Source organism: Ovis canadensis, chromosome X, assembly GCF_042477335.2.
Source record: "Ovis canadensis isolate MfBH-ARS-UI-01 breed Bighorn chromosome X, ARS-UI_OviCan_v2, whole genome shotgun sequence".
Taxonomy (NCBI): domain Eukaryota; kingdom Metazoa; phylum Chordata; class Mammalia; order Artiodactyla; family Bovidae; genus Ovis; species Ovis canadensis.
In genome coordinates this window covers 41902398-41928784 of record NC_091727.1, presented here as the reverse complement: position 1 = coordinate 41928784, position 26387 = coordinate 41902398, and the positions used below count along the sequence as shown (strand labels likewise).

At 41.3% G+C, this 26387-nt stretch overlaps 1 protein-coding gene across 4 annotated transcripts; it reads right to left on the bottom strand.

The window, feature by feature from the left end:
• Positions 1 to 1668: 1668 nt before the first annotated feature.
• On the bottom strand, positions 1669 to 16948 carry DDX3X (DEAD-box helicase 3 X-linked). Of its 4 annotated transcripts, none has more exons than XM_070291507.1 (17): positions 16542 to 16948; positions 13724 to 13781; positions 12129 to 12176; positions 10325 to 10457; positions 9182 to 9337; positions 9002 to 9101; positions 8234 to 8369; positions 7026 to 7111; positions 6757 to 6855; positions 6488 to 6648; positions 6031 to 6175; positions 5806 to 5950; positions 5442 to 5623; positions 5232 to 5349; positions 4797 to 4950; positions 4418 to 4557; positions 1669 to 4229 (listed from the first exon to the last, which is right to left on the bottom strand). In XM_070291507.1, exons 1-17 carry the CDS (start codon positions 16584 to 16586, stop codon positions 4150 to 4152), a joined length of 1986 nt encoding a protein of 661 aa, XP_070147608.1. In that variant the 5' UTR covers positions 16587 to 16948; the 3' UTR covers positions 1669 to 4149. The 4 variants fall into 4 exon arrangements, with proteins under 4 accessions (XP_070147608.1, XP_070147609.1, XP_070147610.1 ...); XM_070291508.1 differs by having other exon boundaries at positions 4418 to 4554; XM_070291509.1 differs by having other exon boundaries at positions 12129 to 12173; positions 16542 to 16916.
• Positions 16949 to 26387: the final 9439 nt, after the last annotated feature.

Here is a 26387-nt window from a genome sequence, read left to right as displayed (position 1 = left end):
AACTGAGTTACTAACACTTTCTTTTGGGGGTTGTGAATAATGCTAAGGCATATTCACATGCAAGCCTAAACTGTAAATTCTTTTCCTAGAATTGCTAGGTCATATAATTAACTCTTTTGAGACACCTCCTTGAAGTAAATGTGTTGATTTCCTGTTTTCTCCAAAAAACATTTCCACAAGAAATATTCTTCCACAATACAACATACTGCCATGTCAAAATAATCTTACTTATGCAATTTTTCTAAAGACAACCTAGTCAGATATAGGTAGGGAAAAGAGAGGAGAAAAGAATCAACAATGAAAACAAGAAATGGAAATCACTAAGAGGAACCAAGATGGCCAGGAGAAATATCAATAACCTTGACATGCAGATGACATCACCCTTATGGCAGAAAGCGAAGAACTAAACAGCCTCTTGATGAGTGAAAAGGTTGGCTTAAAACTCAACATTCAGAAAACTAAGATCATGGCATCTGGTCCCATCACTTCAAGGCAAATAAACGGAAACAGTGGGAACAGTGACAGACTTATTTTCTTGAGCTCCGAAATCACTGCAGATGGTGACTGCAGCCATGAAATTAAGGCGCTCCTTGGAAGAAAAGCTACGACCAACCTAGACAGCATATTAAAAAGCAGAGACATTACTTTGCCAACAAAGCTGTCTACTCCAGTAGTCATGTATGGATGTGAGTTGGACTATAAAGAAAGCTGAACACCAAATTGATGCTTTTGAACTGTAGTGCTGGGGAAGACTCAGTCCCTTGGACTGCAGGGAGATCCAACCAGTCCAGCCTAAGGGAAATCAGTCCTGAATATTCACTGGAAGGACTGATGCTAAAGCTGAAACTCCCAATACTTTGGCCACCTGATGCAAAGAACTGACTTATTGGCAAAGACCCTGATGTTGGGAAAGATTGAAGGCGGGAGGATGATGGTTGCATGGCATCACTGACTCAACGGATATGAGTTTTGAGTAAACCCTGGGAGTTGGTGATGGACAGGGAGGCCTGGTGTGCTGCAGTCCATGGGGTTGCAGAGTCAGACACAACTGAGCGACTGATCACCCCAAACCCAAATAACATTCTTGATCTGTAAGTGCTTATTGCGCAGATTGAAGGCGGGAGGATGATGGTTGCATGGCATCACTGACTCAACGGATATGAGTTTTGAGTAAACCCTGGGAGTTGGTGATGGACAGGGAGGCCTGGTGTGCTGCAGTCCATGGGGTTGCAGAGTCAGACACAACTGAGCGACTGATCACCCCAAACCCAAATAACATTCTTGATCTGTAAGTGCTTATTGCGCATATTAGATTACTAATGCATTTTTTTACCCAATTCATTACTGTACTGTTCAATCATCCTATGTATCAAGTGCTTCCAAGAATAGTTTCCACCCCTCCATCCATAAATGTCAAACTATAATCATAAACTGTACATCAACAAGGATCTTTTGGATTTCCATCTGTTACAAAAGTCTTTTTCACTGTATTCCAAACTAATACCATCTTCATCTTTTATTAACGTAGCAGGGTAATTCTATATCCAAGAGGTATTTCAAAATCAGCACTGTATGGCAACCCCAAAAAATTACATCTTACAACTCTTCAGGCAAGACCACAACTTTATTTTCACCTAATAATAAACCACAATTGACAACAACAAAAGAGACTGTGCAGTTCAACTTTTATTTTAATAAAATCAGAATATGCACAGCACATGCAGTGCTAGCATCTAAACTAATACAATAAGCAATTACTAAAGCTACAGTGACTTGAGGTTCAATCTTTACATTCAGCAAGTTCTTACATGATTTTTGAAACCTTATTAACTGAAAATATTGCTTGCTGATAAAACTTGCTCAAATGCTATCGCTGAATGTCCAAGTCACTGACTATGCCAATACAACAAAGATAACCACATGTTTCAGGATTGCAATGAGCCAGACATTCACTGGAAAAAAAAAAATACACACAACGAAACAAAACACACAATATTTGAATATGGACACTTCGTATCAGTGTTTTGAAGTGTTTCATTAATATCTTAAGACGAGTGTATCAAAACCTTGGCATGATTTAATTTAAAGTCGCCAATTTTGTTTTTACTAACATCAGAAAGTTATGGCTACACTGCCAATGCCGGGTCTGCTTAATTTGACTTAAGAGTTTAATATGACTTAACATTAAAAGCTCACACTACCCCGAAATATATAATTTCACGCATACGGTGACATTCAACATTCAAGTGCCAGTGTTTTTGTACTGTCTTTTGGTCAAGTTTCTTTAAACTTTCAAAGAATCACTTTTAGGCTTACAAAAATAAATATTTGTCAAAATGTTCAATAAATATTACATAAAACTAGCAGCAAAAAGTATCTAGAAATCTGTCGTGTGCAAATAGTTTTCTTCCCAACTATCATTCCCATGGTCCCAAATAAATTTTAGAATCTAGTCCCATCCCCTTCCTAGACAAGCTGCGTTCAACAATCTCCAAGAGACAAAATAAGATTGGAAGTTTAAGGACACGCACACAAGACATATATATAAAATTCTCTGAATGTGCAATAAAAGAAGTACTTTGTAAAAAGTTATGGGCAAAATGTACAAGGGCCTAAACCTAGACTAATTGAAATAGCACCATAACAAATGACCTCAATACTGTCAAGTGCACCTACTTAATAAAAGTTTTAGAACAAGGCACAATACACTTGAAAATCTATTGCACTTTAGGAAATTTTTGCCATCTTCCTATGCCACTGTAAAAAGATTGAGCATTTTGATCACCGCATTCTGGCCACAAAATTAGCACAGAATTCAAAAGTGGCAGAGGCATTTTAGTGGTGGACAATGCTCATCTTTGGCCAGATTTAGCATAAACAGACTATAAATACAATGGAAACCTATGCAACTAAAACTGACTAAAACTGCACTGTATAGCAGAATTGACACCTTGTGCAGTTATGTACATATTTCCAACCTGTGTGATCTCAAAGATTTCAGTTTGTTACTCTTCTGGAGCCATTTTTACAAAGTCTATAGTAAGCCAGTTTAACATCTCAACGCAGCTTGAACAGAGTAATATGAATCGGCATTTAAAAGAAAGCCTGCTGCATTTAATTCTTCCTGTTCATACCCTCTTGACCAAAAAACATCAACACTAGCATGCGTTATTAGACCAAAAATCATCCAGGGCCCTAATGAGGGCTGGTCATTGCTGTGGTCAGCCATTCTACCATTTCAATTTCACTTATGGCAGGCATTTAAAAAGTCTAAGTAGATGAATTCTCCTAAAACCCTATCTCAAGTTATCAGACCTTTAAACTTTCCCTGTAATATTATGCCCACATTTGGCTAGCTCATAATTAATGATCTGCCTAAACACTGAAAGAGGAATTGCTGTATTTACTTGCATTAACTTTGAAAACAGTGCTTTGAATGTATGCATGTATTCATACATCACCTCATCATGACTGGAATGGCTTGTTTAAAGACTATCAGGTTCTAAATACCTATCCAGGATAGAGTGAGCAAATCAGAACTTTAACTTAATACAGTTCGCCACATTAGAAACTAATTCCATTAATATGCTTCAAAGACATTTGTTGTTTGTTTTCCCCCAATCTGCAAGTATCAAAAAGCCCTAATGCAGGCTACTGCATAAGTTTTTTCCTTATAATATTTATGGATGAATCGATGATTCCTGTTAAGTTGTATCACACCTGTGTGCCAAGGTTTGATTTTAGCCCAAGTTCAGTAAATTTATTTTGTCAAAAACAATTGGTATCTTGAGCATTACTGAGCCAACAGGACATCAAAATAAAAAGTTGTCTAAAGTTAAAGGCACAGTACATTAACAAACAAATGATCCTCAGTCACAAATTATAAATGCAGTTTGGGATGGGGGTTGGGAGGGGAGTTAATCCAAACTACAGCAATGAAATCTTCAAACCACCTTCTGAACAGGGCTGCTGATTGTTCCTTTCGACTCTTCATGTGACCTTGAGCTCCCTTAAAAAAAAAATTTCAGTGGAGAATCACAGCTGGTAATGTACTGCGAGTTCTTGAAGCTACACAAGGTATAGTCTGGCTAAGTTACATGTGGTTTCCATATTAGCTTGTTTGGCAGGGTGACCTACTGCAAAGCAGGTTCAGTTACCCCACCAGTCAACCCCCTGGGAGTTATAATTTCCTCCATATCCATCACTGTTGTAAAAGCCTCCATAGCCACCTAATGAGAGATTAAAAAAAAAAAATTATTGTCATCCATTGTGTAATACAACCTTTCCCTTCTTTAAATATTTTGATGTAAAATTACAAAAAGCAATCTACGGGGCCAATATTTTAAATTACTCTTTGAAAAGGATGAAAAAGGGCAAAAGCCTTTCCCAAAGGTATGAGATTAAAATGTAACATCACCTCCACCAAACCCTCTGCTGCTTCCATGGCCGCCTCCACCACTGCGGCTGCTGCTGGCGCGGCTGCTGCTGAAGCTGGAACTGCTGCCACCACTACTCTGTCGGTAGTCTCTGGCACCAAATCCTCCACTGAATCTACTACTATAAGAACAAAATGTCAGTTTACATAAAGACAACCCAATTCTTGTTAAAATTTCCAATGAGCAATTTCTGATTTTCCAATTCAAGCAATTCCACTTAGCCCTTCTTTTCTGTAATAAGAATTTTATATGTAAGGCCTTAGCTGTGAAAAGCTGACACTGAAGGTCACTTAAATAACCTTAAAAATCACACCCCTCTCCATTATACACATTTAATAAAACACATTATTTCTAACTCACCTTTTGGATCGTCCACGACTGCTACCCTTGTAGTGGTGTTCATAAGCCATGTTTTCTAACCAAGATGGCACTTCCTGTTTAGCTTCAACAAGAAGATCCAACAAATCCTTGGTAATATTTATGTTCCTCTCATTAAAGAATGAGGTGGCAAGGCCTAAAACAGTTCCAAAAAGTACATAAATTAAGGTCTTCCACAGAGCAGCACAATATTCTTACTTTCATATTAGAATATTAAGTAGAATAATAATTTTTTAAAAAGATAATTTGCTATTTGTTCTTTGAACAAACCTTGACTTTCCCCCCTTGCCACTTCTGATATTTTAATAGCATTCCTTGAAATCAAGAGTTCATCTAAGACCCTGAAAAGTTCTTTGCTGTAAGAATCACACTGAAAATCAGAAGCCACCAGATCATCCTAAGTAATCACACACTTACCAAGGTTTCCTACACGTCCTGTACGGCCAATGCGATGTACATATTCTTCAATATCACTTGGCAAGTCAAAATTGATAACATGTTTCACATTTGATATGTCCAGTCCTCTTGCTGCTACCTAGAAAATAATTTTTGTTACATATGGTCCATTTAAAACAAAGTAAATAGTTGAACATGCTGGCCTAGAAAATAAAATTAAATTTTACATACTGCTGTAGCCACGAGAATTGGGCTTTTTCCTGAGCGGAACTGGTGAAGGGCCTCTTCTCTATCTCTCTGAGATCGGTCTCCATGGATACTGGTACAAGCATATCCTTCATGGTATAAGAAATCCTCCAGAGAATCCGCACCCTTTTTGGTCTCCACAAACACTAAGGTCAGTGAATCTTTGCCTGAAGTTAAAATATCACAAGGTTTCTGTCACTGATAGTGGCTTGGTTCTCTTTGCACTTAGTAAACTTACGAATAGAGGCAAATAGACTGTCTCAACAGAATGTATTGGATGAGAAGGAAAAGCACTAAAGGTGATCCTAATAGATTACCCTAAGCCACCAGACTAATGCTAAAATTATACCTGTTGCATTTAGAAGATCAAGCAGAAATGACCGTTTGTCTGACTCTTCAACCCAAACGACTTTCTGTGTTATGTTCTCAGAGGTAGAGCCAACTCTTCCTACGGCCAAAAAGATATACTCATCCAAGAAGTCACGAGCAAGCATCTGAAAGAAAAAAATTATTGTTTTATCATCTATTGAGATAAACAAATTCTCTAAGTAAGATCTGTAGCACCAAACAATACCTGTATTTCCTTAGGGAAAGTAGCACTAAACATCATAGTGTGGCGAACTCCCTTTGGTGGCATAGTATCTTGTTCAACGATTCTACGTATCTGAGGTTCAAACCCCATATCCAACATCCGATCGGCTTCATCTAACACCAAGTACCTGCCATGAAAAAAAAATCCAGCTTAGAATTTGAGGCGAAAAGGTAGTTTCCATTTCTATAAGCACAGTTAATTCTTCATTCAGGTAGTTTAGTTCCTCACACCATACAATCTGACCCATGTACATAAGACACAGCACAGGATCTCTGCCACTAAATCGCACAGCCAAATCAGCTCTGTATACTTGACTCTGGTCTCAAGGTCTGGTCATTCTTAGCCTCTACTAAAATCACTTCAAATTAAAATTACAATCAGCTAACTTTTAAGTTGGAAGACTAAAAAATGCTTTTCACACATTTAAAAATTAACATACTTGCAGAAGTCTAATCCAATTTTTCCTCTTTCCATCATATCCACTAGACGTCCTGGAGTCGCAACTAACAAATGGCATCCACGTTCCAAGTCTCGAATTTGCTGACCAATATCAGCACCACCATAAACCACGCAAGGACGAACTCTAGATCGGTATGAAAACTATAAGCAAAGAAAAATTTATTAATTTTAAGACCAAGATTTTTACATGGTCATAAAACACTTCATCAGAATCAATGAGAAGGCCAATAACCTGAAAGGCATACTTACTTTCCTGGCTTCCTCATAGATCTGTACAGCCAATTCTCTAGTTGGTGCTAACACCAAAGAGATTGGGTATTGTTTGCGGCGCCCGTATCTTCCATTTTCCTAAGAAATAATTTATTAAACTTGTTAACATCCTCTCTTAAAGGTTCATTACAACATAATCCCCTTCTGCAATTTATAGACTACATGTAAATGCTGTTACTAATTATACAGATTAGAATGCACAAGTCTGTCGTTTAGAAAGCTTTCTCATTTTATACAGAAATATTTACCTTCATGGCCCTCAGAGCCTCGCCAGGACCATCAGAATAAATCTGACTCAAGATGGGCAAGAGAAATGCTGCAGTTTTTCCAGACCCTATTTTAAAGAAAGGATATTCATTTAACCACAGAAAAACTGGCTTATTACTTTTGAACATATATTGGTAGATGATGGTGTTTTAACTGCCCAATTACTTAGCAATTAATTAGTAATCTCACTTTAATTCCCAAATTAAATTTCTAAAAATAGGCTAATTTTAAAATACCATCAAGTGATGACTTTGATCAACCTGTAATAGGAGTTAGCAAACTAAGTTTAAACTATTTATTTTTATAAATAAAGCTTTACTGGAATATAGCTGTGACCAGTAATTTACATATCATCTATGGCTGCTTTCATACAACAGCAGAGTAGTTGCAGAGACCACATGGTCCATCAGCCAAAAAAAAACACACCATATATATATACACACACCAAATTTTGGTCACAAACATTGTAGTAGTTTTCACTTTGCTTCACTTGTGTAACGTATGTGTCACACAGTCATGTCTGATTCTTTGCAACCCCATGGACTGTAGCCCACCAGGCACCTCTGTCCATGAGGATTCTCCAGCCAAGAATACTGGAGCTGTCATGCCCACATCCAGGGGATCCTCCCAACCCAGGGATCAAACCCTAGGTCTCCTGCATTGTAGGCAGATTCTTTACCATCTGAGCCACTAGGAAGCACTTATGTAAAGAGAGCAGGAATTCTGTCTCAAAACTGGTGTCAATTTCTAATACTTCCTTATAAGTATTGTATATACTGATAGGGAGGTACTACTTTACCCATCAATGAACCTTCTTTTGGCCACATTTCCACGGATCACAGGCTATTCTCTATCTTTCTCTAATTTTCTACAGTTCTCACTTCCCCACCACTGCAATCACAAAAACCTATCTACTTGTTACAGTAGTATCAAGCTCACGACTTTCTATAGGCCATCCCTAAGATACCCTAATAAAAGCACTAGGAGTAATATAACCAAAAGGCTAAGACAAAAGAGATACCATCCAGCTACTCCTTACCAAGGTGTACCAGTCAGGCTACATACAGGACTCAAGCTTCCTCATGAAACTTAAAATGCTCCGTGCATATTTTCCTGGTATTGGTTTTTATTAGAGCAAGCCAAGTCAAGGTATTCTTGACAACTTTTTACTTTCATCAAGTCTGCTTACCTGTTTGGGCACAGGCCATCAAGTCTCTCTTCTCTTTGATAATAGGAATAGCATGCTTTTGCACTGGAGTTGGGCGAGTGTAACGAGTAAGCTCAATGTTTCCCATAATAATTTCTCCCATCTCAACATCACTGAACTGTTAAGAAATTCATCAGGGTAAACAAGCAGAAACGCTATCTGGAGCATTTTGTTTCATACAAATACAAGGTGGGGACAACTATCAACCAATTTGAACTTTCAATTTGCTTTACAGTAAAAGTCATCATCTTACACATTTTGAGGAAAAACAAAACCAAACCACTCCATAAGCTTAAACTACAATGGAAAAGTTTTGGGTTCTTCCTATGTTTGACCCACTTACTATTTCTTTTTACCCCCAATCTTTTGCCTTGTTTATTTCAACTCTCAGCTTCTTGACTATTTACTTTTTAAGTTAGTTTTTATAGGCATACAATTACTTTACAAAGATGTGTTAGTTTCTACTGTACGGCAAAGTTAAATCAGCTGTATATATACACGTCCCCCTTTTGGATTTCCTTCCCATTTAGGACAACACCCGACCCATTTTCTATTTCAAATTATTAGTAATGGTAACACCGAATTCACTCTCCCCCTTTCCACAAACCACGAGGCAGGTTTTTAAATTAACTTTAAAAAACTGTCAAGATAAAGCAAGCAGTCTACGTATGTTAGGAAGCCCATCTCATCTTGATGTGCTGTGAAAAGATCTACCCTTCCCTATCTTAAAGGTCATGCAAAAATACCTACACTTTCAATGTGTGGAGGACAGTTGTTGCCTGTTGCCTCAACTGGAATGTCATCATATTTTTCAAAGTTAATCCCAGTGTTGCCTCCAGAAAAGAGTTCTCTGAAATCAGAAGATTGGTAAGTTTGTTACACGGAGCTGATAAGGCTTCATCACAATTAACATACACTTCAGAAACTTACTGTTCCAAGCGTTCACTTGGTGGGAGTGGTTTTGACCAATCATCTTCATCTGATTTGTCACACCAGCGACTATTTCCACGTTCATATTTGCCAAAACCACCTCTGTCACCACGGCCACCAATGCCGTCATAGTCACCTCGTCCACGATCATCAAACCTAAACAGCACAAGCAATTAATCAAAATCTTATTTAACCATTATCAGATTCCTACCACTAGAACTGTACCTGGAGAGAGGTTCATTATGGCTAATTTCAAGGATGTCACCAGTCCAATTCGGGCTTACTCTTACTTGACAAATAAGGCACTCTAACCAGACTATACCATTTATGTAACTTTATTTTCTAAATTCAGTATCCTCTTTTATTATTACATAGCCGATACAGTCCTCATACATGTTGAGATCAAGAATCAAGTCTTTGTACCTGAAACATAATATTGTAAAGCAACTATACTTCAATAAATATAGAAATAAAAATCCTTGGGGCAATCAGTCTTATATGTGAAACCAGCACATTAACTTACACCTTTAAATGTTTTCATCCAAATATTTTTAGTGTTAGAGAAAAAAAGGAAAGTATCACACCAAATATCAATTGTCCTGGTTACATTAGGATGCTACTTAAAGGACAACTTACTTGTGTGCCAGACTTTGGATAAAAGGTAGAAAATAATCCTTACCTGAATTAAGGTGTTTTTAGTTTTAGGCCTGTTTTCGAAAAAGCAGGACACACAGGACTAACCACAGCTATTAGGCGCATGAGGTCAGTTCATCACACTTGTGTAATCAAAAATAAAGGTTTAAAAATTGTCATAGAATATCCACAAAAATGTCAACCAAATTAGGCCATTCACTAAACTTACTCTTTTAAGTAGAATACATAAAATTAGAGAAATATAAAAATAATTGATTTCATTATGCCAAAGGGCATATTCTTATTCTCATTTAATTTCGGTGTAGTAAGTTCAATTTAGTAAAGACTTCTTACAGTTAAAAATCTATGATTAAAAAGACACTTAACATCCAAACAGGTGGTCCACTAAGGGGGAAAGATAATAATGCTTAATGGTCAGGGTACAGACCAATTTCTAAATTGCTTTACTGTACACATGCAAGAAAGGCAAGAAGATAATAAGTCACTTACCTTCCCCTTGATCCACTTCCACGATCACTGAAGAAACTAGACTTTCCTCTTGAATCACTTCGGGAACCAAAACTGCTGTATGCATCCTTATCTTTACTAGAACTCCACCCTGAACTGTCTTTATCATAGAATCCTTCAATTAAAAAAAAAGCAAACTCATTTTATTGTAGTAATTAGAAAATGACACTAGTTTAAAACATGATTTCTATGTTTCTGAGTTTGAAACCCTCCAATGACTATCACATCTCTGGATCAGAGGGACAACGGAAATATTCCTACCATAGTACTAGAACATACTATACGCTGAACAAAACAATCAAGTCTGAAAATGTTCTAAATGAATACAACTTCTAAAAGGTCAGTAGGTTTGCCTTTAACACAATGACTATGGTCTTGTTACATGACCATCACAATTTAATTTCATTTTACAGGTGTGAATGAGTCTACCAGGAAAGAGCAATCATTGTCTCTATGTTTCTTAGTGATATTCATTTAAAACATTAAGAAATTTACTTTGTTTAATATAGTATTTCTTGGTTTCAATAGTAAAAAATTTAAGAACAGTGCTCTGTTCACATGTAATACATGGTATCAGATGAGAATTAGGAATATCTAGAAAAAAGGAAAATCCTGATACCTACACACTCCGTGTAGACAGGTTCCTAGGGTATAGCTATAAACACTCAGTAAAAGGGGATGACAAAGGTATAAATTAGCCCAACAGGTATATGGTTTAAAGACAAGCAGAGGATTTAACTAGCTTCAGTGACATTTTATTAAATAGTCAGAGACAGTTTACAAGTTAATTAGGTTACTTTCCTTCTCCCTGTGCCTCTATTAGCCCAGTGATTAACAGCCTTAGCTACCAATAAAGAGCTGAGTTAGATTTCTAAGACCTATTTCAGCTCTAACTCCTATATGATACTGCCTCTTTCCCTACTTTGATTCCTATCATTGCAATAAGGCAGGAAAAGCACTAAATACACATGGGGGTCAATTTCAGCTAGTACATTCTAAGGAATAAGAATCCGACTGTACAGTAACTAGACAATGATGTGACACCTAAGAAATAATATAGGAGTTCTTTTTAATGTTTTTGGCCCCATGGCATGCAGGATTTTAGTTCCATTCCCTAGATCTTATATTCCGTGTATTGCCTTAGATAGTGAAGCTAATACAGACTACCTATGAATATAGACAAATGACAGCAAATCATGGGCTCCTGTGGACTCTCCACCCTTCCAATCCTGCTTTCTTTATCCAGTATCTTCCCTCTTGATGACTTAGTTTTCCTGACCTTCCCTTTTCCTCCAAAATCTCAGATGACCTATTTAAAGGAAGCAGTTGAAGCCAGAGAACCACTCCCATCTATCAGGAGCATGCCTGATGCTTGTTAACTATTCCCCAATAATCCCATTTCATTTGGCACCTCTGCAAGACCGAAATAACTGGATTGTTATCACTGTGCAGCAGTTTTGTTTACACAGTAGGATCCCCACTCACCTTTTTCAAATTGAACTGATGTTATTTATGATTACATACAGAGGTGAAGCACAAGACTAGTGAAATTATACAAAACCATGCCCTTGGCCTCAGATGAGTGTGACATAGGAAATGCAGAGATTTCCTCTATCTGACATTAGATGAGTTTTTTCTAAGCCCTAGTAAGCCCTAGTATCTGAAATTATTCTGACAGTAGGAGAAAAGAGCACAGTGTTCAGACTTTGAGGTGTCTCACTTTCCCTAAGCTCCAATTTTTAAATGCAGCAATCATTAAGTATACCAAGTTGCTCAAAAAACTTACCTTTAGTAGCTTCTCTGTTCCTTAAGTGAGGAGGAATATAGCGCCCTTCTAAAAGAAATGACAAAGTTAAATTTCACATTCCAAAAAACTTTAAAGCTTTTTATCGAAGTTTGTGATGCTAAAAAAGTCCTGGAAAGAAAAAATTTAAATCTCTAGTCTTCTAGTCTGGTCTATTTTAAATGAGTTACTGCTTTAATAAGATGAATTTTAAAAGGGGAAGAAGAACAGATTTGAATTGAATTGGAACCTAATAGTTGAAATCTACGAATAAATTTAATTTGCCACTAGTGGCCAATTTAACACACTATTTTTAAAAAGTCTGCTGAGATTTCAGAGAATTGTCATAAATAACAAGAGTTGCAACATTGTTACTACAATAATCTAGCAAAGACAACAAAAATATTAACAAGTCTCTCATGGAGCATAAGTATTACTGTAACAATCTAAAAAGTAACAAATCGTGTATCTAGTCACTAAGAAGCTTTTTTGTTCCTGCTCTGGTTAAATCCAAAACATATGTACATATGTAATATGGGAAAAGCTGCAGAGTGAAATGATTTCAAGGAATTGTGGGTTTTGACACTTGCACTGTTTAAGGAAAGTCAACTGTTGTTCTATATGCAAATAAAAACACAGCCTAGACTATGAGTGAGAACAAAAGCAAGTAATATATATCCAACTAATAACATCAACTTGCTTTATTACTAGTTAATCTGCAATTTAACCTCTTCACTTCTGGGCTGAATTAAAGATCTCCATTAGAATGGTCAATTACTAAAAGATTCTTAGCCTGACAAAGTGAAATTTAAAACAAATACCAAGTAACTGTGCCCAGTGAGGCCCTTCCTGCCTAAAAATAAACATCCCTTAACTATGCAATAAACAGAGCTTGAAGAAACAGTGCTTTCAGCCCTTAACACATTCAATATACATACTACATTTTTTCTTTCAGTTAATTCAATAGAAGAGATCTGAGCTGAAGCAGGTCTACTGCCAATAATAAACCAAGAGCCCCCCCTACACCTTAGTCTTTACCATGTCTCAAAAAAACCCTTTCAAGAGAAAATAACAAAAAAAAACAAAAACTTCTTCTCAGGAAAAAAAAAAAAAATTCAGCATTTAAAATCCTGACCACCACTTTGAGATTCATTATAGCCTTGTTCTATTAGTAATCCTCATGTTCTTCATGGGAAAGGAGTGGCTGTACCTGATGTATGTGAATATGTGAATATTCTCTTTATTCAGTTTAATTCCAGTAAATTCGCTCTTAATAGTGAAATAAACACTCCCACCACCTTTAAGCTGTGTTCAGGATTCATAATGGACATAATCAAACTCTGTAATTTGTGTGTTGTATAAGGTCCTTAACAATTGTTTCACTCAAGAAAACTACTCGTTATCAAAAGACCACACTACCCACATTCTTTACACAGTAAAAACTGGAAGGGAAATTCCTAAATTTTAAATAAATCCAATGAAACATTAAGTTATTATAGTTCTAATACTCAGTAACATAACATTGTAAATCAACTATATTCCGACAATTTTTTTAAAAAGCTCTAACATTCAGTAAATGCATAAAATATTTTACTTACTGCTGGCTGTACTTCCTCCACTCTGATTATCTGAAGAGTTCAGGTCTAGGCCAGCAAACTAGAAGAGAGTTAAATTTTGGTTAGCAGCCCATGCGCAGAAACATTACACTAAAGGAAAACTTAGTGGAACTCTTAAGGAGAATGTGACTAAGAACATGAGCAAACGCAAAATACTACAGTACTACAGTTTACACTGCAGAAGGTACCTAATCAAGATGGTGGTGCTATCCAGGAGAAACCGGGTCCAAATTCATAATCAAAATGAATTTTCCCTGTAACTTTTTCCATTGTAAAAGTTCAAAAAATTTAAATTATTTCAAAATGTCAAGTAGTCAGTGGATTCATTTTAGCTCCAAATATTTGGAGATAAATGTTTTCTACTGGGAATTATTCTAAACCTACAGAGCACACCTGAAAAATATTCAGAACAAAACTTGTATTGACCATTTCTCAGCTTTCATTTCTAAATACTGCAACTAGAGTAGCACTCTTCAGAACAAAAATTTACAATATAACCACTACACAACCATATTAAGTAGGTATCTATTTTTCCATTTTCACAGTGAAGCTGAGAACACTTTGGACATAAATGGCACATTTTACTGCCTTTCATCTCCATTTCTACCCATCCCTTTACACTGGTAACTTAAAAGCCTCAACATTCTAAAAAAAAAAGCGCTTCATCGAATTCTGTGATGACTAAACAAACTATTTACAAAGCAACGAGGAGAAAACTATGTGCCAAAAGCAGTATTTCATTAAAAAAAAAATTTAACCAGCCACACGGCACTATTGCCACGTGTTTCCAATAAACCACAACGTTTAAGTCCTGTTAAAAGCTTAAAATTGTATACTGTAAAGTTGCAAGCATCAATGTAATCACTGAAAACTGGAAGATGCTAAATCTTAAAGAAAAAATGAATACGGTAACACTTTGGAGGCAGCTCGTTTCCTAACTTCTATTAACAAAACGCTGCGGTGCTTTCTCTGCACGATTGTCTCAGCAACAGACTAATACTTTAAGGCACAAAAACTTCCTTTTTGTTCTTATTGCAGTACGTTTTGTTATTAATTTTACACTTGGCAAAATGAACTACGTGGAGCACTTTAAATGCTACTGTAAATTGCTAGGGTGACATTAATGCAATTTTCTCATTTGTGAATTTGCTTGCTGCTTAATTCTAACGACTGTGTATATTTTTTTCCAATTATTTCGATTTCAAGTTTTATTCCTGCTTATAATCTTAAATAGGTGCCGGCACCACCTATATGTTCAATTTAAAAACTGGGGACCGGCCATGTTCTTGATCAGATTTTTTTTTATGTCTCTGCTCCATTTAACACGGAACATGTCAGCATTTGGAAGCTTTATTCCGATTCATTAATGGAAAAAATGCTCTCCCCCAGATAGCCGAGTTCCTATAAAACACTATACACGACTGAAAATCTATTAACAATTCATTTGTGTCACTCAAGTTCGTTTCAGAATCCTGGAGCTCGCGATACGCAGAAGTTTACTTAAAAGCAACAAAACATCGATTGAAGAGCTTCTCTGAAGCGTGGTGCCACTGTTGCTGAGGGATGCAGACTTCTGCCATCTCCGCCCAGAACCCCTCCTCTGCGATCACGCGCCCTCCCGTCCTCTACCTCTAAACCCTTACAAGAGGGGCTCCAATTAAGACAAACCCGGGGCCCCTGACTGATTTCGAAATTTTCAGTCCACAAGCAGCAACAAGTCACCAACAAAATTCCTTATTTCTTCCCAAGCCACATTCCTGGCGTTTTTTCCCAGGCAGAGCCCCGCACCAAACGTCCCCAACCTGAGGACACTGGTACACTCCGTGGTACCTCCCAAAACGACGCGTGGCTCGGAGCAAAACCTCCACACTCACTATTGCGACCACGTGAGGCGGAGCCGGCCGTGCCGGGTCGCTAACCTCCTCGCCGCGTTCCACCTCGATCTCCAGAGCCCGGCGCCATCGCGCACGCAGCGGCCCATTCCTCCCTCCTCTCCATCCCTCCCCCCCCGCCTCCTCCTCGAATCTTCTGCGTCACAAAACTTTCCACTCCGGAAACGCGGCCTCGCGGGCCACGGACCCGAGGCTGCGGAAACCGGGCTGGAGCGAAAAAAAAGCCCCGGGGAAGGAAGCCCAGGAAGAACAAGATGCCCATCCATCCCTGTTTCCGGGCCCTCGGCGGCCCGTCTTCCCCCGTTCGGGGGGCGCAGCGCCGCCCAGCCACCCGACACCACACAAAGGAGGCCGCCGCCATTACCCCGAGCGAAGGCCACCCCCCGCACCGCCCCCTCCCACATTCCAGGGCCGCTTTCCACCTCCCGCTCACACGCGCGTGCACACACAGACACGCCAACGCCGCCTGGGTCTCCGACAAGAATCCGAGCCGCGCACGCCCGAACTCTCAGGGCCATAAAGGTCCCCTTTCGCGAACCTCCGCGCCGCGCCCCTCCCCCCCCGCAACACCCATGGGTCACAAGTCAAGTCGAGGTTCGCGCGTGCGCGCCTCCGCGAGAACGCGCGCCCCCTCCCCCTCCGCCCGCCTGCGTACGCACACACAAAAGCCGCCATTGTGCTCTGCCCGGGGACAATACCGCCGGCCAAGCTGGGGCCCCTGCGACAGCCACAATCAGCATTCCGGTCACCTTCCCGTTCCCCCACAGCCCCGGGACACTGACACTCGCTAGCCTGAGGGACCCAGAAAATGGGAACTGAGGGTACCAGGTAGCACTGCGCCACAAACCAGGTTAGATCGGGGGAGGGATTCCTGCAGCAACAATCCCGGTAGGCTCCTTGCGGCTCACCTGCTGGTCCAGCCCGAGCGCATTTTCCACCGCCACATGACTCATCCCTGAAGAGTACCGAGAACTCGGAGTCTTCCGCTGCTGAGCTAATGTGTTGGGTTCACCGCGAAGGTCCTCTCACGGGAGAACTGCGGCTCTGAAATGCACGGCGCGGCCACGGATCTAATATACCCGCTCAAGTGACTGCTACGTCAGCACGTACGACGTGTGCCCTCCCTCTCACACCCGCACTCCTCCCGCCGCTACGACTTTTGCCTAGCTACTGCGCGCTCGTTTAGTCCTAACCTCGCGGGATTTCCTAGTCGGTGGCGTCTGCGCCTCGTCGTCCTACCTTGGCACTCAGCGCTAAATGCTGTCCTAGATCGCTTGAGTGCCACTTCCCCTGTCCTCCGCTATTACCTTTTCTCAGGACTGGGAGGTCTCGAGATCTCGCGAGACCTCATCCCCTCCTGTTTTCCGCCAGCTGTGAGACCTTAAAATATAACCTAGACCTTTTTCCCCTTTTTTTCCCAACCTCCTCAGTTTTCACTGTTCCTTTCTTTCTAGGGAGCACTCTTTCCTTCTCTCTCAGTCCCCTAGACTTTGAAAGGTTGTGCGATTTCTCCAAACTAATCAGCCCATGTATTTTCCCGGGCAGAAGCCCCGAAATCCAAGTTTGGCAATGAGGGGCCCGAAGCCCAGGGGACAGCGGGTCACGTGACCGCAGGTGCCAAATGCGGAGGCCATTTTGTGGAGCAGGAAACCGTGGTTTTAAATAGAGTGCTCGGAATCGGGGGGAGGAGGGGAAAGAGGGAGGGAGGAGACGGGAAGAGGAGAAGGGGGGAGGGGGAAAAGAGAGGAAGGAGGAGGGAAGAGGGCGTGATGGTGACGGGGCGTGGGGGGGAGGGAGAAGTGGAGGGGCGCTGGCGGCGCGCGCGGGTGGTGGGACACTAGTTGCCTAGGCAGCGGGTGCGCCGCCTAGGAATGCCATAGCCCCTTGGTTCCCACACACACCTCCGACTCCCCCACCAAGAGAGCGCGCTCTAGCGCGCGCGTCCCCGCCCCCCGCAGTTAAGAAACAATGAGACAATCGGGCTGAACAGGAGCGGGAGGTAGCGCACCCTCTTGGGACCCCCGCCCTTCGCCGGCACCACAGCTCCGTTAGGCCGCAGGTTTCCTATTGCGGGGCGTCCAGCGGCTCAGGGCCGATGGCCACCACCGGCGCGGTGCTGCTTCCCTCAAAGCCAGAGGACTCGGGATGGAGAGCCGTTCTCCTAGGGAGTCGGAGGCGTTTGTGGTTGGGCGCAATCTGGGCCTGCCGAAGAAAGTCTACCGCATCATCGGCCTGGGTTCAGGGTGACCCCGGGCCACTGCGGTGAATGGGGAATTGCCGGAATGGGTCGGAGGCACCCCTTATGCTCCCCCCTCCTAAGCAGGCGACCTCCGGTCCCAACCTCAGTGCCACAGAACCTTAAATAGAAGAAAATGTGTTGACTAGTGAATCCCTGGCTTTAAGCGAGCGGCGGCACATATATGGTTTTTAGAAACGTTTTTCTCTCTTTTCTGACCCTCAGCCTGACAGAATTAAATAATATACAGGGTTTCCAACCATCCCCCAAAGGATCTGCTGCTGCCAGAATTCAAACAGCTCGTTCACATCACGTACTTTACCACTTTGCTTTTCTCTTCCAATTTTTAAAAATGAAACAAATTCTAACGAGATAGGGAGATAAAATAACACTTCTGTCCTGGGCAAGTTGCTTAACTGCTTTAGGTTTCGATTTCCTCTATAAAAGGAGGTGGACTACGTGACCCCGCGAAAGACCAGATTCCTTTTTATAACAACTATTTGGTAATGTCCCCTTTAACCATACTGAAATAGTACACCACAGATAATGTAACCTAACAACACACAATTTCAAAAAACACGACATAACGAGAATAAAAGCAAAATAATTATAATAAAGCAATATATTTTAATATATGAATGCTCCCACACAGGGGCACTAAATGATGATAGATACCTGCCTAGCGCAGTCACAAATGCAAACTGAAAAAAGTGTTTTCACAATTCAAGTACCATAAACAATGTTACATTGGTGACCTTAGTTTCCAAAATGGCAAACTCTTGGTAATGTTTGAAACAAAAACACAATAGTCTTCCCTCAACTGATAGTTTTATTCCTAGAATTCAGTGTATATCGAAACTGGGTAAAATATTTTTGTTTATAGGTAAAATATAGTGTGTGTTCTAAGCTTATATCATGATGAACTGTTTTTTTCCATTGAGTCAATTTTTCTCTGTATGGGACAGTTCAGATTTGAACTGTCAGATATTGAACTCTTCAGATATCGCTAGAGTATCTAGCAAACCTGGTCTCTGCTCACTAACTTTAGTAGCCCTTGCCAATCATTGCAACACCCTATACATATATAATTTTTTAAAATTATTTTTCACAATGCCCCCTTGAGAACTATTAAGCTTAATAATGATCATTAAGGTCCCTTTCAGCCCTACAAGCACGGGTGAGGTGAGTTTTCACTTGGTTTTGCTTCCTTTTCGTATGGACCAGAGTAAATATTTGAAAGCCCAGAGTTCCGACAGTTCAAACTGCATATAGCAACGATGGGATGTTCTGAGTACCCAGGTTCTGCTTTTAAGTAGAGCCAATTAAAGGGTACTGCCATGGGAGTATCTAAAAGAATTAAAATATATAGCCGTTTCCCGTTTTCAATTAACCCCTGCTCATAGGCATTCTCAGTTCAAACCAGTGGCATGTTTTGTTAATCAATTTGTTTAGCATTGGAATATCAATTTGGAAAGGAAGCAAAGTAAACATAAAGCTTTGTTTTCAAACGCATTCGTTCTGAAAAAGGATGGCGCGCTTGAGGTAGCTAAATGAGCCAACTTTCACAACACTCGGAATAACTTTACCTCTAAGCAAGTATTTGAATATCTTTTCCATTAGGCCCTTTTTGTAGGTTTTATTTTTGTTTGGCCACACTGTGCGGTTCGCTGGATCTTAATTCCCCAACCGGGGATGGAACTTGCACCCTCTGCAGTGAAAATGAGGCGTCTTAACCACTGGACCTGGACCACCAGGGAAGTCCCGTCACAAGGCCCTTCTTTGTGAATTTTATTTGAAGGGACCTAAAAATAGTTAGGAAAAGCTGAAGCCAAAGAAACTTTTTCCACAAGTTCCTTTTCTTACATTCCCGGGCATTATTAAGCCGCATTCCCAGGCATTGTTAAGATGAGCACCCATACTGAAACAAATATACTATTTGCACCACCCCGACTCTTGTCCCCTCCTCACCCCTCCATCGGGAGCAGATCGCCTGCCATTCTACTGCTTACAAGCTGTGTGACTGGGGGTAACTTACTTGACATCTTAGAGCCTCAGGTTCTTTGTCTATAAAGTTATAATAAAAATAGTTTAGTTTCTGCCTCAAAACATGGTTGGGATTCAAGGGCTCACGCATGAAAGGAGTGAGAATATGTCTATATCTCTCTCTCCATTGTCTCAACTACCCCAGCAGAGTAGGTTGCTGGGCTCCAAGAGCACTCGCTGTTCAAGTCTCCACTGTAACACTCACTGTGTTGTACTGCAGTTGGGTGTGAGCCCACGGAGGGAAAGGAACTTGTCCCACCCCAGGACTGCACAAGGTGTGGTACACACAGAGGCCCAATAGATGTTAAAGATGAATGAACAGTACAGATATTCGGCTTCAGCAACATATGGGACATGTTACATCCATTATTTTGCTTCCACACACGGCTTTAGGAAAATTTCATCACCACTCTCTGAGAGTAACATAGACTGAAATCACATTATCGTGATGCAAATAAAATAAAATGTCCAAGTAGCCTAAAACCTCACAGAAAGATAATTACAGTAGTCTGCAACTTGAAGAAAAGCAGTAATAAGAGGAATTCCAGGAGACAGAAACCTCAGAGCCTTTAATCAACCTCATGATTGCCAGTCATTTTTCTGCAAGGTCCAGGAGGCCTTTTGGGTCCAACTGACCCACACTTCCCTTTAGTGTGGATGGTGAATAAAGTTCAAGGAGGGCAGAACTCCCCTGTAATCGGAACGATAATTATAGGTGTAGAGTTAAAGCTGTTGCCTAGTGAGTCTCCTTTTATGTTTTAAAGTGTCATTGCCTTTTTGAGTGCTTGTTTGTTTGTTTGTTTGTGGCTTCAGATACAACTGGTTAAGCTTCCAATGCCAGGTGATTTACAGTAATTAAGAAGATGTTACTATGAAGGCAAATAAAAGTTCTAAAGGGAAAAGAGGAGTCCTAGGCTCTAGGATATTGTTGTACACTTTTATTATCCAAGGATGAGAGCTGGTACATACAAAACCAGCTTTGTTTTAGGCAATTATTATACTCCCCAACGGGCTTCCCTCAGCGGTAAAGAACCCGCCTTTAAATGCAGGAGAGGGAGACATAGGTTCAATCCCTGAGTCGGGAAGATCCCCTGGAGAGGGAAATGGCAACTCTCTTCAGTATTCTTGCCTGGGAAATTGAGTGGACAGAGGATCTGTCAGTCTACAGACTGGCAGTCTACAGTCCACAGGGTCGCACAGAGTCAGACACGACTTGGCGACTAAACAACAACAGTGTACTCCCAAATAGCAGATCTGGCCTGGAATCTGCTTTCCTTTCACAGAGATGGCAAGATTAAAAACAAAATTATATTGGAGGGCATCTTCTCTACAACTAACATTGCTAAAAATATTTTCAAACAGAAGAATCCAGTGTCCTTCTGCCTTCATTCATGCGAAGTGATTGGGCAGTAATAGGACTAAATAACAAAGAAACATCGGGTAAAGCTGCCTTGCTTTGAGAGAAAAGACAAGAGGTCCTGGAAATACAGCAAAGGGATTCACAGACCTTCAAAATTCCTTGCTGTGTCTTAAGTAATAGGGGCATTTTTAGCAGTTTCTCTCAGATGATAAAGAACTTGGCCATGACCTCACAGATATGGCTGAATAGCAGTCCTTGTGTTGGAATTACAATCATTCCTCTGTATCCACGGGGAATTGGTTCCAGGATCCCACTCAAATACTCAGATCCTCAGATGCTCAAGTCCCTTATATAAAATGGCATAGTATATGCATATAAGCTATGCATATCCTCCCATATATAGGCAAACTTCGGAGATTTCAGGTTCAGTTCCAGGGCACCACAGTAAATTGAATATTGCAATAACTCGAGTCATACACTTTTTTTTTTTGCTTTCTCAGTGTGTATAGAAGTTATGTTGGGAATTCTCTGACAGTCCAGTGGTTAGGACTTCACACTGTCACTGCTGAAGGCTTGGGTTCAATCCTTAATCCCACAAGCTGCGAGGTAAGGCTCCAAAAGGAAATTAGTTATGTTTACACTGTACTGTAGTGTATTAAGTGTGCAATAGCATGTCTAAAAAAAGGACATACCTTAGTTTTAAAATACTTCATTGCTAAAAATGTTAATCGTCATCTGAGCTTTCAGAGTCGTACTCTTTTTGCAATAGTAATATCAAAGATCATTGATCACAGATCACCATAACAAATATAATAACAAAAAAACTTGAAATATTGTGAGAACTACAAAAATATGACACAGAGAGATGAAGTGAGCAAATGCTGTTGGTAAAACGATCCCCAGAAACTTGCTCCATCTGGGCTTGCCACAGACCTTCAATTTGTAACAAACAAATTATCTCGGAAGCACAGGAGAAAGAGATGTGCCTGTCCTTGACACCATCTCTTGATTACTTATAAAACCTAATACAATATAAAGACTATGTAAATAGTTGTAAGCAGGGCTTCCCAGGTGGCAGTAGTGGTAAAGAGCCCACCTGCCAGTGCAGGAAACATAAGAGACTCGCGTTCGAACCCTGGATCCCTGGAGGAGGGCATGGCAACCCACTCCAGTATTCTTGCCTGGAGAATCCCATGGACAGAGGAGCCTGGCAGGCTACAGTGCAGGTCCGTGGGGTCCAAAGAGTCGGACACGACTGAAGCGACTTAGCAGGCACACACGCAAAAATGGTTATAAATACAATGTAAATGTTATGTAAATAGTTGCTTGAAAAGTGAAGCAGTCGTGTCCGACTCTTTGCGACCCCGTTTTATCAGGATCCTCCGTCCATGGGGTTTTCCAGGCAATAGTACTGGAATGGGTTGCCATTTCCTTCTCCAGGGTATCTTCCCGACCCAGGGATCGAACCCCGATCTCCCTCATTGTAGACAGATGCTTTACTGTCTGAACCACCAGGGAAGTCCTTGCCACAGGGAAAATTCAAGTTTTGCTCTAAGAACCTTTATGGAATTTTTTTCTCTGAATATTTTCCTTCTTTGGATACAGAACTAGAAGATATGAAGGGCCAACTGTACGTACTCTGAGCTTCCTGAAATTAATTCACTTTCTCCTACCCCTTCCGATTTGGTGATTATCACTCTCATTGCCCTATAGACCTTGATAGCTAGTAGGTTTAATCATTTTTAAAGTTTTTAAAATCTTTTCAATGTTTTAATTTTTATTCCTGCAAAGATGTCTTGTTTAGACTGTAATTTTGGGATTAATAATAAGAATATATACAGCATTTGGTCTTTGACCTTGTTCCTGGCACAAAGCTCCTAAAACCCTAGGAATTTCCTGTGACGGGAGTGATTAAAGGTCTTTTGTTATGTTAATGAGGTGGCTTTGTGAAGGCTGCTAAAGATGGGGGCTGGTTGCCAGAGAAGGCAATCACGTGATTAGAGGGTGGGACCATTCAATCCCACGCCTTCATCCCTGGGGAGAGGAGAGAGGCTGGAGGGTTCAATTGTTCTGTCACTCAGTCGTGTCCGATTGTCACTCAGTCGTGTCCGACTCTGCAGCCCCACTGACTGCAGCACTCCAGGCTTCCCTGTCCTTCGCTATCTCCCGGAGTTTGCTCAAACTCACGTCTATTAAGTTGGTGATGCCATCCTCTGTCACCCCCTTCTCCTCCTGCCCTCAATCTTTCCCAGCATCAGGATTTTTCCCAGTGAGTCAACTCTTCGAATCAAGTGGCCAAAGTATTGGAGCTTCAGCTTCAGCATCAGTCCTTCCAATGAATATTCAGGGTTGATTTCCTTTAGGATGGACTGGCTTGATCTCTTTGCAGTCCAAGGGACTCTCAAGAGTCTTCTCCAGCACAACAGTTGGAAAGCATCAATTCCTCAGCGCTCAGCCTTCTTTATGGTCCAACTCACATCTGTACGTGACTACTGGAAAAACCATAGCTTTGACTGTATGGACTTTTGTTGGCAAAGTGATGTCTCTGCTTTTTAATACACTGTCTGTGTCTGTCATAGCTTTTCTTCCAAGGAGCAAGCGTCTTAATTTTGTGGTTGCAGTCACTGTACGCAGTGATTTTGGGACCCTCTGGGGAGGGGAGAGAGGCTGGAGAGTGAATTTAATTACCAGTGGCCAGTGATTTAATCCATCATGCCTACATAATGAAACCTCCATGCTGCTGCTGCTGCTGCTAAGTCACTTCAGTCGTGTCTGACTCTGTGCGACCCCATAGACGGCAGCCCACCAGGCTCCCCTGTCCCTGGGATTCTCCAGGCAAGAACACTGGAGTGGGTTGCCATTTCCTTCTCCAATGCATGAAAGTGAAAAGTGAAAGTGAAGTCACTCAGTTGTCTCTGACTCTTAGCGACCCCGTGGACTGCAGCTTACCAGGTTCCTCCGCCCATGGGATTTTCCAGGCAAGAGTACTGGAGTGGGTTGCCATTGCCTTCTCCGGAAACCTCCATAAACACCCAAAAAAGACTGGTTTCAGAGAGTTTCCAGGTTGTCGTGGAAGCTTGTGCCCTTTTCCCATAGCTTACCCTATGCTTTCTCTTTCATCTGGCTGTCTCTAAGTTACATCCTTTTATAATAAATCGGTAATCTAGTAAGTAAAATGTTCTTTTTGAGTTCTGGGAGCCACTCTGGTAAATTAATTGAACCCTAGGCGGGGGTGGGGGACAGGCGGGGGTATTGGAGCCTCCATTCTATAGTCCTGTGGTCAGAAGTGCAGGTGACACCTGGATTTACAATTGTTTTCTTAAGTGGGGGGAGCCACAGTCTGCTGAAACTGAGCCCTTGGTCTGTGGGGCCTGCTTCTCCAGGTAGATGGTGTCAGAACTGAGTTGAATTGTAGGACCCAGCTGGTGACAGAGAATTGCAGGGTGATGTGGGAAAACAAACATGCATTGTGATTGGAGCCAGAATGGTACTGTCCAGCCCATTGCTCTATTAAGAACTACCGAATCTGGTTCCTAGATAGAACCGTGGAGCTTCTATGAATTCTCCCTTCACACTGGCCATTCTCATATTATAAAGCAAAAAGGCAGGGAAGATTCATCCTGGAAATACAGTTTAATTACAGTCTGTGACTGTCACCACATAAACAGGGCAGGTGACTCCTCCTGGGATGTGGAGTCCAGAGAAGGTGCTTTGGAACTCTTCTTGTTCTCTGGGAAGCTAAAGAGCTGCAGGTTCAACGGTTTTCTGGGTCTATTTAGAAGCATTATTCTAAGTGCTTCAAGCGTAGTTAGCTCTTCGAATTCTCACAGCAGCCCTCGAGGAAGGTACGGTACCCCACCCCACCCCAGGTGTACAGATGAGAGGCCCCAGGACTTGCTGTGGTTCGCACATAAGGCTAGTAAGGCTAGTGAGACCAGAGCATCTCAGACCTCTCAAACTCAGACAGTCCTATATCGGACAAAATAACTTCCTCCTACGGTCTTTATCTCAGATAAGAGCATCATCATCTCTTAAGATTTAGACTTAAAACCACTGTGTCTCTTCTCTCCTCCCCGCTAACCGTAAACAGTCCCTTTCTCTTTTCTACCTATGCCTCTCAAACTGGTCTTTTCTCACTGCCAAGTTCAAGCCTTTTTTTTTTTTTTTAACTTCCACATTAGTAGTGAGCATTCTTTTTTTTTTTTTTTTTGGCATTAGTGTCAATTTAAGAACAATATACATGTTTATAAGCTGTCTTTTCCCACAAGAGGAAAAAAAAAAAAAACCACTATATTCTCCCAGATGGTTGGAACATGGCTCAAGCCTGCTCTTGATTATGCCAGGAGCTTCCTCACTGCCTCTGCTCCCTCTCTCCTCCCTCCTCTACCCAACCCTTTACAGATCTGCTGGAGTTTTCTTCTTCAGAGTCCTAGTGTGCCACTTCTCTGCTCAGAAACCTCTGACACCTCCCATTGCTTCCAAGGTCCTTCCTGACCTAGCTTGCTGCTCCCCACCATTCCCCACCCCGCTTGTGCGCCTTGCCCCCTGCCTCGTGTGTCCAGTTCCTTCCTGGCACTTTTCGCCTCTCCGCTGCACTGCGCAGTACTTTGAACAGACTCAGACTTCGTTTTTCTCCACCTCTGTTCCTTCTTTTCACAGTGTTTCCTCCCTATGAAATGTTCCTCCTCTGTGTTCCCACCTCTCAGATCCCTACCTGAACCTACACACAGACGCAAGCAACACCTGCACGCTCCAATGCAGCCTGCGATGTGTCCACTTTGGCCCAGCCATGGTACCCAGGTATTTGGTCAGATCCAATCTAGGCGTTGCTGGGAAGATACTTTTCAGGTGAGAATAACTTTTAAGTCGGTAGACTTTGAATAAAGCAGATAATCATCGTCCATAATGTACATGCATGCGCGCCTGCTTTGGTCATGTCTGACTCTTTGCGACCCTGTGGACTGTAGCCTGCCAGAAGAAGGCTTTTGCAACAGCAGCCCCTCTCTGGGTCTCCAGCCTCTCAGCCCACCCTGCATATTTCAAACTTCTGAGCACCCACATCACATGAGCCAATTCTTTAAAATCTATCTCTTGATAGATAGAAAGACGTATCAA

What these genes read in the sequence shown, in the direction of transcription:
- DDX3X (XM_070291507.1), bottom strand. Translation starts at nt 16,586, where the DNA reads ATGAGTCATGTGGCGGTGGAAAATGCGCTCGGGCTGGACCAGCAG. An exon ending in GGAAGTGGATCAAGGGGAAG is followed by an intron (nt 9,338 to 10,324) that starts GTAAGTGACTTA and finishes TGTGCTGTTTAG; the next exon opens with GTTTGATGATCGTGGACGAG. An exon ending in GATGGCCTGTGCCCAAACAG is followed by an intron (nt 7,112 to 8,233) that starts GTAAGCAGACTT and finishes TCTTTAAAATAG; the next exon opens with GGTCTGGAAAAACTGCAGCA.